General features: G+C 44.3%; 1 protein-coding gene across 15 annotated transcripts in view; it reads left to right on the top strand.

Moving 5' to 3' along the window:
• The window catches only part of MAP4 (microtubule associated protein 4), a 168,400-nt gene that overhangs the window by 86,845 nt on the left and 65,321 nt on the right, over nucleotides 1-16,234 (top strand). For 14 of the 15 annotated variants that reach the window (XM_037384241.1, XM_037384242.1, XM_037384233.1 and 11 more), the window contains one exon: nucleotides 14,845-14,976. In XM_037384241.1, the coding sequence (XP_037240138.1) occupies nucleotides 14,845-14,976 (132 nt within the window). Of the gene's footprint in view, nucleotides 1-7,811; nucleotides 8,107-14,844; nucleotides 14,977-16,234 lie in introns of those variants that run through there. The other variant, XM_037384243.1, reaches the window with a different exon arrangement.

Genomic DNA, 16,234 nt, shown 5'->3' on the forward strand with positions numbered 1-16,234 from the left:
GGTGCTGCGAGTATGCTGGTTGCCAGTGCACAACAGACACATGTTGCACCTTGGCATCCCTCTGCAGAGCGGGGGGCAGCTCATAAGATGTGGTGCAATGCAGTTGCCCAGCTGTGTTTCAAGGTCAGACTTTCTGTGCACTGTTGTATTTTTCCTAAATTGAAAACAAAACAGAAGACTTGTCTGCCCTGACTGCAGAAATGCCCTGCAGTGCATTCAGTGCGGTTCTGGATGTGGCTGGAGCTTCATGGGCCATGAAAGTCTTCTGATAACCCTGGAAATGTCCAGTCTACTTACTGTCAAACAGCCGGAGCATTAGCGGTTCTGCTTTCGCTCTCTGCCTGAGACCCGACTCTGTCAAATACATCTAGGTGAGACAATTCAATATTAGACCAGAGATCTGAGGTAATATTTTTGTTTTCTTTCTTTCCTTTCCATCTTGGGTCTATAGGATGTAGGTGAGAGCTCCCATGCAAATATCAGCTGCAGCAGCCTTTTCTTTTAGGCGAACTGCTTCCATCACATGGCTGTGTTCGATCTCAAGTGGCTTGTTCAGGTACTTTGTATTAGTTTTAAAGAGAGAAAATAGTATTGACAAGGTTTATTTAGCACTACAAACCACCAAAAACTCCTTAGTGAGGAATTAAAAAATTCCTAGAAAACTGGCTGACTCTTTACAAGACTGTAAATTATAACGATTTCAAAAGAGCAGAGACAGCATGTCACTTTTCTCATTCTCTAAGCAGAAGCTTCCTGAATAAATAGTAATAGAATTGTAGATTCTTCTAGTATTATATAAAGGGCTTCATTCTTTGATGTCCCTAGTGTCATTAGTTTGACACTAGCTGGGATTAATGGCCATAAAACTATATTACAAATGTGGCAGATTTCTCTTGACTGCTTCTGATTCCTCATGTGAGCTCGCTGCTTTGCCATGGGATTTTAAAAGCGGAAAGTAGGTCACCACAACGTGTGTGAACATAGGCTGAGAAACGGGCTATAATCTCAGCATTAAACAAACATGACTGTAATGCTGAAGGGAAATTTTCTATTTTAAGCACTTATTTCCGTTATCACTATCTCATTCTGCAGAACAAGCTTATGGGGACTTCTCTGTGCATGCATCTACAGATGGGGTTCAGGAAGCAGTGGAAAAGATATATATATATACACACACTTGTGTGTGTGTGTGTATACATATATGTATCTGTACGTATTTATATGTTTTGAGAATGACAATATATAATGTCACTTGTGAATGGTTCCTGTGGATCTCATGTGAAGCAAGCGGGGAAAGAGTGAAAGTGCCAAAATATGTAGGTCAAAAGAAACGAAGCGTTTTGAATCTAAGCAGCAATCAAACACTGCCGGTTCTGGGGATGGAATTACTGATACCATGCGGTTGAACACAGAGCAGTATTACATTAAAATTTCTCAGAGTTCCCAGGTTCCATGCATATTTATAATACATTCTTAGTCTTCCGAGTGGCTTTCTTGCTAACAGCTCTGGGCGTCTGGATTTGGGGATAAGTGTTGGCTAAGTATTGACTTATGGTCTAGAAATATCTGAAATAAATGTTTTAGATTTTTTTAACTAGGAGAAGGGTTAATAAGTAAGCTGGTGCTGTCTCTATGCATGTTTTTACTTATGAGAGCTGAATGAAGGTAAGGATAGAAGGAAAGGTGGAAAGCAAGCAAGCATGATAGGTTTGGCTATTTTTAGGTAAGTAAAGGTATGAGCAGCAGGCAGAAAATGATAGTGCATTGAAATTATCTTGGCAGTCAGGGATCTCATGGGTTAAATCTGTTGGGAAGATGAAATGCTAAAAAACTATTGAAGGCAAGATTCATGTGTATAGGCAAGACGTTTGTAGACTGTTATGAAGGTGGCTGTGTCAGGGGTTCTTTAAAGGGCCTGGAAAAAAGGAGGAAACTAATAATGGAAGCTAGGACTTATAGCTCAAGAGATTTAAAAACTACACAAATTATGGTACATAGTGATTTACAGCTACTGAAGTACACAAGTCAAAATGAAGGGACTTTCTAATTTATTAGACGTAAGAAAAGGTTGAAAGAAAAACTATTAAACAGGGGTGGAGGAGAAAATGATGCAAAAAATGCTGCAGTATTCAAAGCCTTGTGTCCTTCAGTTGAGCTTTTTATTATTTCGTTTGGGAAGTAGCACTGTTTCACAGGGGGTAGCGTCGGCCTCAACAGCAAGCCGTGGCACACAGCAGAGTACAAGCAAGGTGAGCCTCCGACCCACCGGCACCGTCTGGAACTCGTGGCGATGGGGCAGGAGCTGCCAGGTAATGGAACAGGGCAAGCACCGTACCCAGGGTAGAGATATGAAGCATTACTAATTGGCAACCTTATTTGAATTAGTGAAAGGATACTAGAAGAAATGATGAAACCATGAGCTTACAACCAGCTAGAGAGCAGCAGGGTAATAAACAGGAGGCACTGCTCCGAGAACAGTCTTTCAGGCTGATTTTGTTTGCAAGGTAGCAGATGAGGTGTAGGTAAGATGAGGTGCGGTGAGTAAGAATGTGCCCTTGATGCAATTTGCTTGTTAAAAGTTTTGAGAAGAGACAGCCAGTTTTGTGTCCTCCTCAGCTGGAGAAAGAGCTCTTGAAAAGTACTTACGAGTGGATCGCTTTCAAGTAGTTGGCTGGGCACTTGAGATGTGATGGTGTATGGACCTTGTTCCTGTATGTGTTTCTGTCTGTAAATATTGACTTCTGAAAGAATACAGTTGGAGACTGTGATCATTTGATAGAGACTGTAAGTACTTTTATTTATTTTTACTTTCTTCTCTGGCCCCGATTACATTTGAAGAAAGAATTCAGCAGAGAAGCACTTGGAGGTTTTCAGGAGAGAACCTGGGAACTTAGCAGATCACAACCGAAATGCAGCACGGCACAGGAAAGCAGCGGCCACGTCCTCGCAGGAGCGGTGTGTGTGAGGAGGTAGAGGCAGTTATTCTGCTCCAGTTGCTTTTGATGACGACTTGGCTGGGTTGCTCTGCCCAGTGTCTGTCAAGCAGGCAAATGGAAGACGGTCTGGGGATATGGGGAACGTGTGATGTTTAACTGACCCATGAAAAGACATCTCAAAAATGAAATATTTTTCTTGGAGAGAACAGTAATTGGTTAATCTCTCTGGCATGGGTAAGAAGAAATCCTGTGCTATCTTAAAGATAAAAGAAGCATTTTGTGTCTAGCTGAAGAGAAATTTGCAGGCTTATTTTTCATGATATTTTTGGGTAGATGTGATTTGGTCTTGGTACAGAAGAATAAAGCTTAGAGGAGGTTGGAGTTCCTCAACACAAGTTACCAAATCATCATCAGGTAGTATGTAGGGGATGTTTTCTTCAAGAATTTTACTGGCTTTTTATACCTCAGGTGTTTGTTTATTTTTAAATCTGTTCTCTGGCTCCTGGATTTCCTGGGGGCGGGCGGGGGGCGCTGTGCTTTGAAAGTCCCAGTCCCTACTTGCAGTGTGCATTAGCTGCTTGTCGGTGTTCATGGTGTCCTGAACCCTCTTTAGCTATTAACCTCCATCCAGCTGAAGCTCAGGATTCCCTGTAACGTGTCCCAGGGACTGGCCCATCATCTCGGCTGGACTGCAGGTTGTGCCTGGGCTGCTCACTGCTGAGCAGTCCTCTGGTCCTCAGTTCCATGGGGTGCCCATGTACCCCAGAGGTGCCTTGCAGCACGTGTCTCGAGGCCAGGGCTTGAACATCACCACCTGTTCATGCACAGCACCCGTGGTTCCTGCTCATTGCCCAGACTTTTGGGTGGCACATCTGTGGTGCATCGTGTCCCTGTAGTAATGTTTTCTCGTCCTTCCCCACCCACAACTCCAGAGGTTTGGGGGAGACCTGTGTCCCTGCTCAGGAGTCTACTTCCATTGCCTGGAGGAAAAGGACTCCCAAACCTGTCTTCCTTGAAAAGCAAAGCCCGTACGCCCCTCCAGGGTGGCAGTTCGTGCCTCTGTATATCTGTGTGTGAAGGGCTTGAGCATTAAGCTCAGCACTGACCTTTGCTGAACGAATCCTTATGCTGGTTTGTTGCTGCTGCTTCAGCTCTTCTCAAAGGCTTCTCTCTGAAGTACTGTGCACTTATTTTGACCCTGGATTAATCTAGAGCAGTCAGTCTTCTCAACATGTGCAACTGCCACGTCTGGGATGCTGCTCCAGCCTCTGCTCGAGGAGATAGAATTATGTGTTTGAACCAGAGCATTCCCTGAATCAGTACAAAGCTGTTTAAATTTGGTAACAGCCCTTTCAGGGGAAATAACTTTTTCCTGCTCAGAATGAGGGATGACAGCACTCTGGGTCACAGCTTGCTGCTGTAAACTGCAGTGTCACTGGCTTGTGGTGACAGTGTAAGGGACACACTCTCCCTGCTAGGGGTAGTACCGAGCATGGAGGGGCTGTAGTCCACCGCAAAAACTCTTTGGGGCTTCCTTCCTTGTGCCTTGTTGCAGCATCATGCTGTGCTGGTGGCTTCCAGATTGCTCTGAAATCAGGAGGCTTTTGTAGGATGTTAAAGCAACACAACTCGGTGTGAGACTTTTATGGAAAGGTCAGCTATACTTATTTCAAACAAAACTCTCTTCACTTGCTATCATTCTCTCCTTGCTCGCACTCGCAGACCTGCGTATCCACAAGCACGAGGTCTCAGCTCAGGAGCTGTGGCCGGGCTGGCAGCATGGAGGGTGAGGTTCCACCACCTGGTCCTCACATCTCTTGGGCTCTCCTCTGGTGCCAGCATACTGGGTTTAGGACCCCCCATCATAAGAAGCTGGCAGCTCCCGTGCTGTGAGTCTTTAGCCTCAGAAGTTTGCTTATTCCAGCTTCATAAATTTTGGGCAAGGCTGCCTGCTCAAGATGTTCAGATACCTTCTTGTACGTTGTTCTTCTCAATTAGTGAGGCTGGATCCAAGGCCAGGGGATGGGGGAGTGATTTAGCTGACTCAGTGTTGGTGTTACTGCTTTGGGTTTTCTATATGTAGAGATGTTCTTTTATATTGTCTGCATCTTGTGTTGGGCCTGTTGAACAGGTTTGTGGGTTTTTTTGCATGGCTTTGGATTGAAATACTCACTTTGAAGTATATGCAGAAGGCCCTTAGCTTTAGGAAAGAAGCCCAAGAAAACAGTAAAACTGTCTGAGTTGTATCACTTAGCTCTCCAAAATCTCACTTAAGAAAAAAACAAACAAAAAGCCCAAGAACAGCAAAAACTAAAAATATTGAACCATGCTTCAAGTGCCCATTTTTAAAATGCCTGGTAACATGGGCAGCATTCCTGTAATCCTCATCTTCCTGCAGAAAACACAAGTATCGTCCTTTAAATTCACCGAGCAGATACCTGCTCAGAGTAACACTTCATGGGTAAAAGAAATCTCCTAGGCAGAGCTGTTCTGTTTATATGTGCCTATGGCAATGCTGTGGAAATAAGTCTTTAGAGAGCCTTGTGTTTAAAAAGAGGACTTCAGATGCCTTCGTTATTAAAAAAGGTAGAGTCTATCAAGTGCGGTTCTAGATGGAGGAATCCCAAGAGAGTATGTGGTGGAAGCTGTCCTGCATGGCAGTCCAGAGCGTTGTTGGTGATCGATAGAGACTTCCCCAATAATGTCTGGGATGCGCTAATGGATTACTCACTTCCCGAGCATCTGACGTTCCCAGCAGGAAACAGGAGCATGAGAACAAACATCGCTTGTACAGCAATTAGAGCTGAGGGTGGGAGGTGTGCTTTCTGTGCATCGCTGGTTCTTCTTTTCAGTTGATCGTGAAGCAGTTGCTGCTGAAGAAGTGCCTCTATGGGAAGAATAAGTAAGGAAAAAAAGCTATACAATAAACTGTAACAATTGCATTTTATTTTCCTTGCAGATTTCTTTTTTCTTAAGGAAAAATGTGAACCTTGTGTTGAACTTTGAAGTTACTGACTTTGCATCCTTAAAGTCAGGAGATACTGGTTCTGACAGTCGTACGCACTGAGCTTTTTTAGCAATCTGGATTATATAACAGCATGGAATTTCAGCAGGAAAGCAGTAAAATGCTTCGTGAATTGTCAGCGCCATCTGAAATGCCCTCTATTCCTGTAATATATTGCTGATCTTCTTTCTCCCATCTGACTCAATGGTGGATCTTAATTTGCTTCTCATTGCGGCAAATTAAAGTATTTAGTGTAAGCTCAGCCAGATTTGGTTTCAGCACTAGCTCCTGGTAGTTAAGCTTTTATCTTTTTCAAGGGCAGAAACATTTTTCTCCAAAAGCAGCAGCTGAAGTGCCTGTGAAGGCTTAGGAGGCTGGAAGGATGCCTTGAGTCCAAAACCCTTGCTAAGAGCAAGGAAACCAGAGGAGGCTGCTCAGGCTCTGTCTGCTGAGTGTCGAGTTATCTCCAAGGACAGAGACTCCACAACCTCTCAGGGCAACCTGTCCAGTGTTCAATTTCCCTCAGATTTTTATTTAAAAACAAACAAACAAAAACCCAGTTTAAATGGAGTTGCCTGTATTTCAGTTTGACAAGAGGAAAGTCACTGGGCAGGAAGTAACCAGTTTGACAGCTCTAGTCTTGATAAATTCTTCTCCAGCAAGGCTGCCAGCTTCATGCTTTATGTATTTATTAAATGCAAAACCTTCTTTTAATCTTGAGCTCTTATCCTCCTGGATAAAAAGGTACAAACTTCCTTTGGTAGGCTGATCTACATCCTTTTCCACGTAGCTGTCTGTGTTTATGCCTTAGAATTTGGGTATTAGTGAAGCTTGTCTGTAATACTAATTTCCAGTGGGTTTAAGACCCTGCACTCTGAACTGGAGTAGAAAAATATTCTATGTTGCAAAACAATGAAACGTAAGAAAATACTGAGGAGATACTCCTGTGAGGTTCTTTGTTTACTGCAAAGCCAGCATGCACAAGGGGAGCGCTGAGCATCTTTGAAGAGGTACTGTGTAAAGCTTTAAGGTGAGGCTTTTGTATCCCTTACCCTGCGTAATGCATCGATGTCCTGAGCGAGGGGAGGAGAACCCAGAATGTCTTGGCTGCCTGTAGGGTTTTTTACCTGATGTTCCATGCCTCCTCCTATCCTATATAACACCTCTGGTTAGCATATTAGAGGTAGTACCCCTCTGTGTGCATAAAAAAAAATTGGAGACGACACACAGGCAAGTATCTTGAGAATCTGCGTGGTGGGAGTTGGAAGTTGCTCGTGTCGGTGACTCTCCGTAGCAGCCTGCTGAGCACAGCTGTGCAGAGCAGAGCCTCATGCAGGGACTGAGTGCTACCAAAACAGCTCCAAATCTCATGCAGAATATAAAAAATATGCATGTTGCCAAACTTGCTTTCTAACAATGCTTCTTAAAGTTCCTTGTAAAGGTGGTAGTATACCATACTCTGCAGAGGAGGTATGGACTTAGTGTCTTTTGAGATTGCTGAGAATTTATTGCAGGGCATGGCTTGTTCTGCCGACTGGCAAAACTGTCGGTCTTGGTGGCGATTTCAGCAAGGCAAACTTGGCATCCATTTAAGATACTAAACCAGTGCAGTGATCTGGTCAAATTAGCTTTAAGATCGGCTATATGAATGAAACTCTTAAGCTTCTCTTTTTCTGTTTGCTTGACTTGGTGCTGGCAGGGACATCTCACGGCTGCAGACTCATTAATTTTGAAGATACTTGACCTCTAGCTAGAGATCTGGTCGGTGACCTATCAAGATTAGCATCTCCTGCAGCGAAAAGGCTTTATCATGGTAATCCCCTACTAAGAGTGCTCCTTGCTGGAAGTTCACTGTGTGATGTCCTGCATGTTAGTGGGTACAGATATTTTTTTCTTCCAGAGGTCTGAGCACAGTAGGCTGTCCGTGTTGGGAGCGTCGGTGTTGTAGGTTGTCAAAAGTGCTGTTTTGTATGGATTAGCTTCTGAATTGGTTTATGTGACCGAGCTGATCTTTGCAGAGCAAATGATAAAACAAACAAATCGACGCTGTCAGCAGCCCTACTAAATGTTTTGTGCTCTTTCTCGGGAACCTGCTGTGGGATCAGTTCAGGGAAGGTGCTACTTGCATGGGATCCATATTTTTACTTTCAGAAGCAACTTTGCTTTGTAAGTATGTTGTTAATGGTATTTTTTCTTTAAGCAAACTTTGTAAGCTGTAATCCTACGTTGGTTTATATTATCAACAGTCGTAACCGGATTTTCAACTATCAGCAAGCTTTAATGCTTGCTAAAATTACTTTCCAGGTTTGTGGGATCTGTCAAATTTACATTTTGTGTTAAGTACACTATCTGCTGCTGAAACATATTGATAGGTGCTTTCAGAATCTATTATCGTAAGAGTTTGGCTAGTCATTTTTGTTTGCTTTTATGTCTTTTATTTGTAGATCACATATAGACTGTGTTTTTTAGGAGGGTCTGCAGAACTGGGTTTGGAACTGAAAAATCCTCTTTTTCTACAGTCCTTGGGACCGTGTTTCTGAGATCATGTTTCTCATGTTCCACCAAACTTGTTTGGATAAGGAGGAACGGAGTATTGGGATGGGATGGGGACGGCACAGGAGCTGGAAGTGTCTACTTTCTAGCTGTATGGCCCGTAGTGTTGAAAGACACTTGGACTGGGAATAGCAAGGGGTTTTTTGCTAACGCTTACTCTGATACAGCAATCTTTGTTCTCCGCTTGCATTGTCCCTGGCACTTGCATGGTGAAGATCAGCTTAAGCAGAGGCACGTCGCTGGCAGAGGGGAATGAGCGGCTGCTCTGGTCTCGGGAGCCTTGTGCCTGCTCCTGACCCGGCTGCCTCGGGCACCCGACTGGGTTCCTTCTTACGTCGTTTTTTCTGCTGGAAAGCAATGGTGGTTTTGTTCTGGTTGGGTTTTTTTTGTTTGGTTGGTTGGTTTGGTTTGGGTTTTTTTTTTGTTTTTTATTGATTAGCATATGTTATGAAAATATGCAAGTCTTTTTATAGTTCTGATGATTTGACAGAGGCAATTTTGGATCCTCTTTTTTTTTTTTGGATCCTTTTTTTTTGGGGGGATTTTGCTTTTGGATCCTCTTTCCACCTGGCTTTTAGGGCTTTTGCTAGAGCTAAAGATTTGCAAATAGCAATGCAGTTTTGCCCAGCGGTTATAGCAATTTGATTTCATCTGATGTTGGATGTAAATGTTTCCCTTTACACTTCTTATTTTTCTGCTGCCTTACTGTCCTGCTCATTCCTTTTCCAGCAAGGTGTATGGCTGAGGGAGATTTCCCATCCCTTTATTTAAAGGCACGAATGCAACCTGTCCACTGTAAAAAAAAAAAAAAAAAAAAGTAGAGGTTTTACTTGTTGTATACTTCTGGCTTGCTTCTGGTTCGCTGGGACCCTAATTTTATGTTCTTCCCCTGTGAGGATCTATTAATAATGGCAATATACCATTTTTGTGGTCTAGTATTTGTATTTGTGGTCTAGTATTAACAGATTTAGTTAAAATATTTGGATTTCAGTCAATGTGTGCTGTACAGTTGATCAGGCTTAGCGTGGGTCCAATCCAAACATCAGTTACATTCATCTTTGAGAAAGTTCACGTCAAATTTTTTTAACTGCTCTCAAGCCTCTTCCTTGCACTGACAAGGACATTCACAGTCTTCTGGGTTTTTTGCTTTAAATGGAGTTTTATAGACAAACAAATGACAGGCTTCTGTCTGGAAGAATTTACAATAGAACATAATTAAATCCCTTGCTATCCTGTACCACAAATAATTGTAAATAATAATGTCTCTTGACACACGTAGTGGCACTTTATCTTCAAAGTACTTTGCAAATCTAAACAATCATTGTTGTCTTAATAAAATATTTTCTGCTTAAATTGTCACCTTTAACCTACCCTCAGAGTCAGTGATCAGCTAGCCTTACCTAGGCTGCATTCTGCTGAATGTGAGGGGTGATCGCCTTCACATGTTCCCTCTCCTGCGTGCTGCTTGTGCACAGTTGCACCCCGTCCTGTGCCCAGAGGAAGCAGAGCTGCCGTAAAGCCAGGCCTGGGGAGCTTCTGTGTCCTCTCTGGTGAGGGTCCTGCACCCGGGTTGGGGCAGTGCCAAGCCCAAACACCGGCTGGGTGACAATGGGTTGGGAGCAGCCCTGAGGAGAGGGACTGGGGGTGCTGGTGGGCGAGAAGCTGGACGTGACCCGGCCACGTGCGCTCGCAGCCCAGAAAGCCCCCCGTGCCCTGGGCTGCATCCCCAGCAGCGTGGCCGGCGGGGCGAGGGAGGGGGCTCTGCCCCTCTGCCCCGCTCTGCTGAGACCCCCCTGCAGCGCCGCCTCCAGCTCCGGGGCCCCCAGCATAAGGAGGGCACGGACCTGTTGGAGCGGGGCCAGAGGAGGCCACGGAGATGGCCAGAGGGCTGGAGCCCCTCTGCTGCGCAGCCGGGGTGGGAGCGCTGGGGCTGTTCAGCCCGGAGAAGGGAAGGCTCCTGGAGACCCTGGAGCACCTTCCAGCACCCAAAGGGGCCGGCGAGGAAGCTGGGGAGGGGCTTTTCCCAAGGGCCTGCAGCGCCAGGACAAGGGGGAACGGCTTTGCGCTGAGAGAGGGCAGATGGAGATCAGAGCTGAGGGAGAAATCCTTCCCTGTGAGGGTGGCGAGGCGCCGGCACGGGCTGCCCAGAGCAGCTGTGGGTGCCCCAGCCCTGGCAGTGCCCAAGGCCAGGCTGGACGGGGCTGGGAGCCACCGGGGCTGGGGGAAGGGGGCCCTGTGCGTGGCAGGGGTGGGACTGGGGGGGTTTTAAGGGCCCTTCAACCCAAACCATTCTGGGATTCCAAGTCAACCATGTCAAATGTAGTCATTTAGCAGAATAATAGCTAAAAGCCACTGGCAGAAAAGCACTGTCCGCCTGCCAAATCAGCACTGCTTTTGGGTGCTTGTGGCATCTGCAGGATTGTAGCACAAGAGGTAGGAATAATTCTGCTGATGGTCAGAAACTGAATTTATTCAAACGCTATTCTTCAGTGCTTTCTCTTGGTGGTGTTTACATGGAAGCGAAGTAGTAGAAGATCTTGTGTTTACTAGAATTATACTTTGAATCACCATTCTCTGACCCTCAGAGTGCATATAAGGGTAAAAAATAAATGCATTTTATTTTTATTTAGTTGGATTACAGTCTGAATAGGAACTCTTCTACTATTGCGAACTTCTGTTAGAACATAATATTGTTTCCTGTAGTTAGTGCTCATCTTGTCATGGTGTGTCAGTACCCAGCCTGGGGCTGGTAGGCAGCGTTCTCTGCATTTTGAATTTCAGTAGGAAAAAACCCATGTTTCCAGCAAGTTACTTGTTCAGTTGTTTCTTGTGGGACACTCAAGTTCAAACACTGGTGCCACGAGCCATCCTGTGAATAGCCTGTCTCATTTCCCTTTGAAGATCCAGTTCCTTTTTGCTCACCGCAGCCACAGCATGGCACATCTGGTACAACATTGTTCAGCCCCCTTGGAAATGGAGCACAGCTGGGACATCCCTGTCCAGGGCACCTGGGAGCTGGAAGCACCCAAGCACAGGGCTTTGGCCAGAGCAGGAAGACAAGCTGGGGTGCAGCGTGGGCTGGGAGAGCCCGTGTCCCACTGCCCGCCAACGGAGCCCAGCTGCTGGTAACTGAATCCTGGTGACACCATTGCTGCCTCCCTCTGAATTTAGGTAGAGAAATGCTACCCTAGTCCTCTGCCCTGTCTGTCACGCCACAGTTCATGTAATGCCTTGAAGGGAGTTAAAGCTCATTAATTCTTCTGCCTTTCCTGGGGATTATCTGTGAAGTCCCTGCTAAAGTGTATTGCTGCTAATGACTCAAAATAGGAATATGCAGACCGTCATATGCCTCTGACCTTGCAAAGTTTTAGACCCCAGGGACACTGCATGTCATTGAACTCCAGCGTTTAATTATGAGAAGTAGTATTTATGTACTAATCTGAGATTTTGCTGTGTTTCTAACTTAACTGAATCCTCTCCAGTTCTTGTAAAAACAAAATATCTGATCAAATTGCCGTAACCACTGATTGATTTGTACTGGTATTGTTTCATTATTTTGTGATGTAAACAGACCAAAAAAAGCACAAAAGACGTCTTTCATCTTTCTTGCTTTCTCTCCCTTTATTATTATTAATAATTTTTACAGTCTCTCTGTGAATCTCTGTTCCACCTTGCTATGAATTCTCTGCAGCTAGCTGGTACCTCACCCTTCTAGAAAAGGCAGTGGTTGTTGCTTTTGTATACCAGCATTGTGTTTTTAATTATTGCTTCTGTTGTGTTCCTTCTGTGTGTTAACATTGGTTCTGCTTTTATTAACTGCAGTTTTGCACTGGATTAAGGGTCGTCTTCAGGGGTATGTTTTGAGGCACACTATCAATTTCCTTTACTGAGCTCCAGTCTTGCAAGTAATATTGTTAGCCTAAGTGAAGGTAAAAATATTAAAAACATAAAGAGGTGTATTGGCAAGAGCGCATAGCATATTCCATTGGGGAAGGAGAGAAAGAGTTGGTCTGAGAGAAAGAAAGAAAGAAAAAAAAATATTTTTTTGGAAACTGGAATCAGTTTGAAAGTCCAATATTGTCAATAGAAGAGTCGACAAATTCAGGTCTCTTAAAATGAAAATTAATCTTAAAAGTCATTAGTCTGGTTATTTGGTTTGAGCCTTGCCACTGCATTTGTCATATTTGAAAACTTTAGGACTTATGTTTTGGTCTCTTTCAAATGACTGCAGGATCTGGCAGTGTCTTTGAAAGCTGAAGTAATTGGGTGTTTTGCAGTAACAGCTGAGACTACGAGGGAGCTACAATAGAGTAGCCAGTATTGACACAGCTGTAGATCAGGATTTTTTGTGCATTAATTTTAAGTGTAAATCAAACTTTGTATTTATAGCTAGCTTTCATATGCTGTACTTATTGATACGTCTCTTATTTGCAAGGAGAGCTTAATTTATGCCTTAGTGCTTTTTCCTGTCCTAGCCATTACAACTAGCTGCTGCTTTTGTTTCACAGAATAGAATCACAGAAATGTTTGGGCTGGAATGTACCCGTAAAGGCCATCTAGTCCAACCCCCTGCAGTGAGCAGGGACATCTTCAACTAGATCAGGTCACTCAGAGCCCCGTCCAGCTTGTTTCCAGGGCTGGGGCATCAACCATCTCTCTGGGCAGCCTGTGCCAGTGTCTCACCACCCTCAGCATAAAAAAATTCTTCGTTGTGTCCAATCTAAATCTTTCCTCTTCTGGTTTGAAACCATTGCCCCTTGCTTGTCCTGTCGCTGCAGGTCCTGCTAAAAAGTCTATCCCCATCTTTCTTATAAACCCTCTTTAAGTATGGACAGGCTTCCATAAGGTCTCCAGGAGCCTTCCCTTCTCCGGGCTGAACAGCCCCAGCGCTCCCAGCCCGGCTGCACAGCAGAGGGGCTCCAGCCCTCTGGCCATCTCCGTGGCCTCCTCTGGCCCCGCTCCTATTCTGAGGACTCCAGAGCTGGGCACAGTACTGGGATTTAGAGGGCTGCAGCACTCTCAGGGACCTCTAAATCCCAGCCTCCCAGGACAGAGGTGAAATCCCCTTGTTCATGAAGATGTTGGTGCAGCTGGGGCTGTTGGCAGTGTTTTGTACGTCTGCGTATTGTGGCAGGAGTGTAGGGATGCTACAGACTCTTGTTTATCCACTAGTTCATCCCAAGGTGCCGTGCTGGGAGGAGTGAATAGGCTGGAACAAAGTGGAGATGTTATTAAAAACAGAAAGATTAAAAGGCACAGAAGGTGAGGAAGAGGAGAGCCCACAGTGTGTCTTAGTGCTGCTGCTGGAGGGTGTCTCAGTTCACAGCTGAGCTTTCTTGCTTTAGTTTTCTACATATCTTCTAGCTGCTTGTAAGGACTTCAGGAAGAGGCTAACCTGTATATTTTCAATATTCCTTGTGACAAACCTTATTTATGCAGTTTTATGTAGTCTAATTTCTTCTTTATTTCCATGCATTTTTCTGTGGGACATTTGTAGGCTGTGGAAGGTGCCTACCAAAGCTTTGGTAATAAAATACTTGACTCTACTAACGTCTCAAATTGCTGAAAGCTGTTAGTCTCAGTGCAGCTGTTTTTAACATGGGCAACAAAGAAAGATTAATGTTTTCCTTGGTCAGATACAAACCATCAGGTGTTTATGTGTTCAGAGAATTGTCTTTATTGTAAACTGGGGGAAGATTAGGTTTAAGTGTGAAATATAAAGGTACACAAATAAAGGCCTCTGAAGTATTTAGGGAAAAGTTATCACTTAAATGATTTGGAGTTTGTCTTCCTAGTAAAATAGAGAGCAAAACCATCCTGTGGGTACTGTATGTCTGTGGTGGTGCTAACATTTTTGTAAATATGGTCAGCTTTGGTGCATACGAGTTGATGCCTGGGCAGGAGAGTATGGGGCTTTGGCTTGCCCTCCTCCCCACTGTGACCTGATGAGCAAGTTGTGTTCAGCGTTTCTGTATTGACAGACAGGAAAGCTTCGCTACGCCTTGCAAGTTGAGGGTCGTTCCAGCTCTTACGTTAATGAAAAATCTCCCTAAAGATGAGTGTGAGGAGCTGGTGTGAATTGTGTGACATTTGAAAGCAGGACAGCACTCTGATGTGTGAGTCCATTCTTGATCTTACATGTGTATCAAGATGCAGAAATTCCCATTACTCTGTTTCTTATATTTGAAGAGTTGTATCAAAACAGGAACAAATGAATATTCATGGTCTCTGGTTTGGCTAACAGCTCATGTTACTGTTGGCCCCTGAATGTCATATCATGCCGTAACCTATTTTAAATATTTCAGTTTAATGTTTCACTTTTGACTGTGTCATTTTCTTCTCTAATCTCAGTATTCCCAGGAGAAATCATGGATGAAAAGCTGTCTTACAAAGAATTTCTCGATCGCAATGAGTCCTGGACGATGGACGACAGAGACCTGTGCTTTGAATCACAGCCCGTATTCAGACCCATGGAGATGGCTGGTATGACTGTATTAGTATTACTCATAAATCTGTAGCATCCGTTATTTCATCAGTTGTGTAGCACGATAGAGCCCTAGCCTGTCTATCCCTGAGGGTGGGTTTGTTCTCTTGCCTTGTACTCACGCCTGTGTTCTTCAGGATGTGTTGCTCTGTTTTCCTAAAAGGTGTGACATTTTGACACCAGCTACCTTAGCACATCAAGCCCCTAACGTGCCCTGGAGCACAGTCTACCTGGTTAAAAATAGAGTTGCTAGTCCGGCGTGTTAGAGCACATAGTGTGGGTGTGCAGATTTCCCCCTGACTTGGCTCACATGGTGATAACACTTTTTGGTTGACTCCCACAGTTTAACCACTCTAGAGTGCTGTGGTTTTCATTGCAAACCTTGCCAAAATTGTCGACAGCTAAAAGCCAGTCTTCCCTGGCTCTCAGAAATGCCAGTTCCAGCTGTCACGTAGCTGTGTCTGCAATGCAGGTCGGTCTGTTCCAGAGGCAGCCTGTGTAGCTGCTGACTCTCTTGAAAATTAGATGAACCTTGTGTAACTTGCTCCTGCAAAAAGATACCCTTTCACCCAACAACTTTCACCTAATTTTATCTCATTCTTGAGAAAGCTTATGGAAAATTACTTGCTAGCTCTTGGAGGGTATGAGAAATGGATGTGCTGCCCAGATTATAACAGGCAATAAACCTGGGAAAGATACTGGCTGGAACAAGATGAAACTTTTTTCTGTGTATATTCTTGAGCACTGTAGACCTGCTTACTAAATTATTTTCTTGGTATCTGAATCTCATGTTGACTAAGAGATTCTGTGAAGAAATTACATATTGTTACAGGAGTGAGCGACTGGAACAAAGAGTTGCTAGCTTCTAAAACACAGTTGTTGGATTTTTTCCTTCCCATTGTTTTGTTAGATGAAAGAATGGGATGTTGATGTAGTTGTGCTCAATAGCCAGATGACATACTTGTTGATTAGGAGCAATTTGCATACCTAGCCCACCACCCAGTATTCTTTTGGCCTGAAAAATGTGAATCTCTGGGTTATGGGTTGCATGAAACCACATTTCCTTAGGTTTTGTGTCTTCAGAGTACCTTGCGCACCTGTATGTGCATAAGGTACCGTGTATGCTTTGGTATGAAAGTATTCTTCCATACTGCTCTGTGTCAGCAAGAGATTCTGCCTAGAGGTTAGTCAATTCCCATAACTGAGCAGAGGCATCAGAGGGGATAGACAAGCTTTAATGACTTGTCAGCAGAAGGA

This window comes from Falco rusticolus, chromosome 4 (assembly GCF_015220075.1).
Source record: "Falco rusticolus isolate bFalRus1 chromosome 4, bFalRus1.pri, whole genome shotgun sequence".
NCBI classification, from domain to species: domain Eukaryota; kingdom Metazoa; phylum Chordata; class Aves; order Falconiformes; family Falconidae; genus Falco; species Falco rusticolus.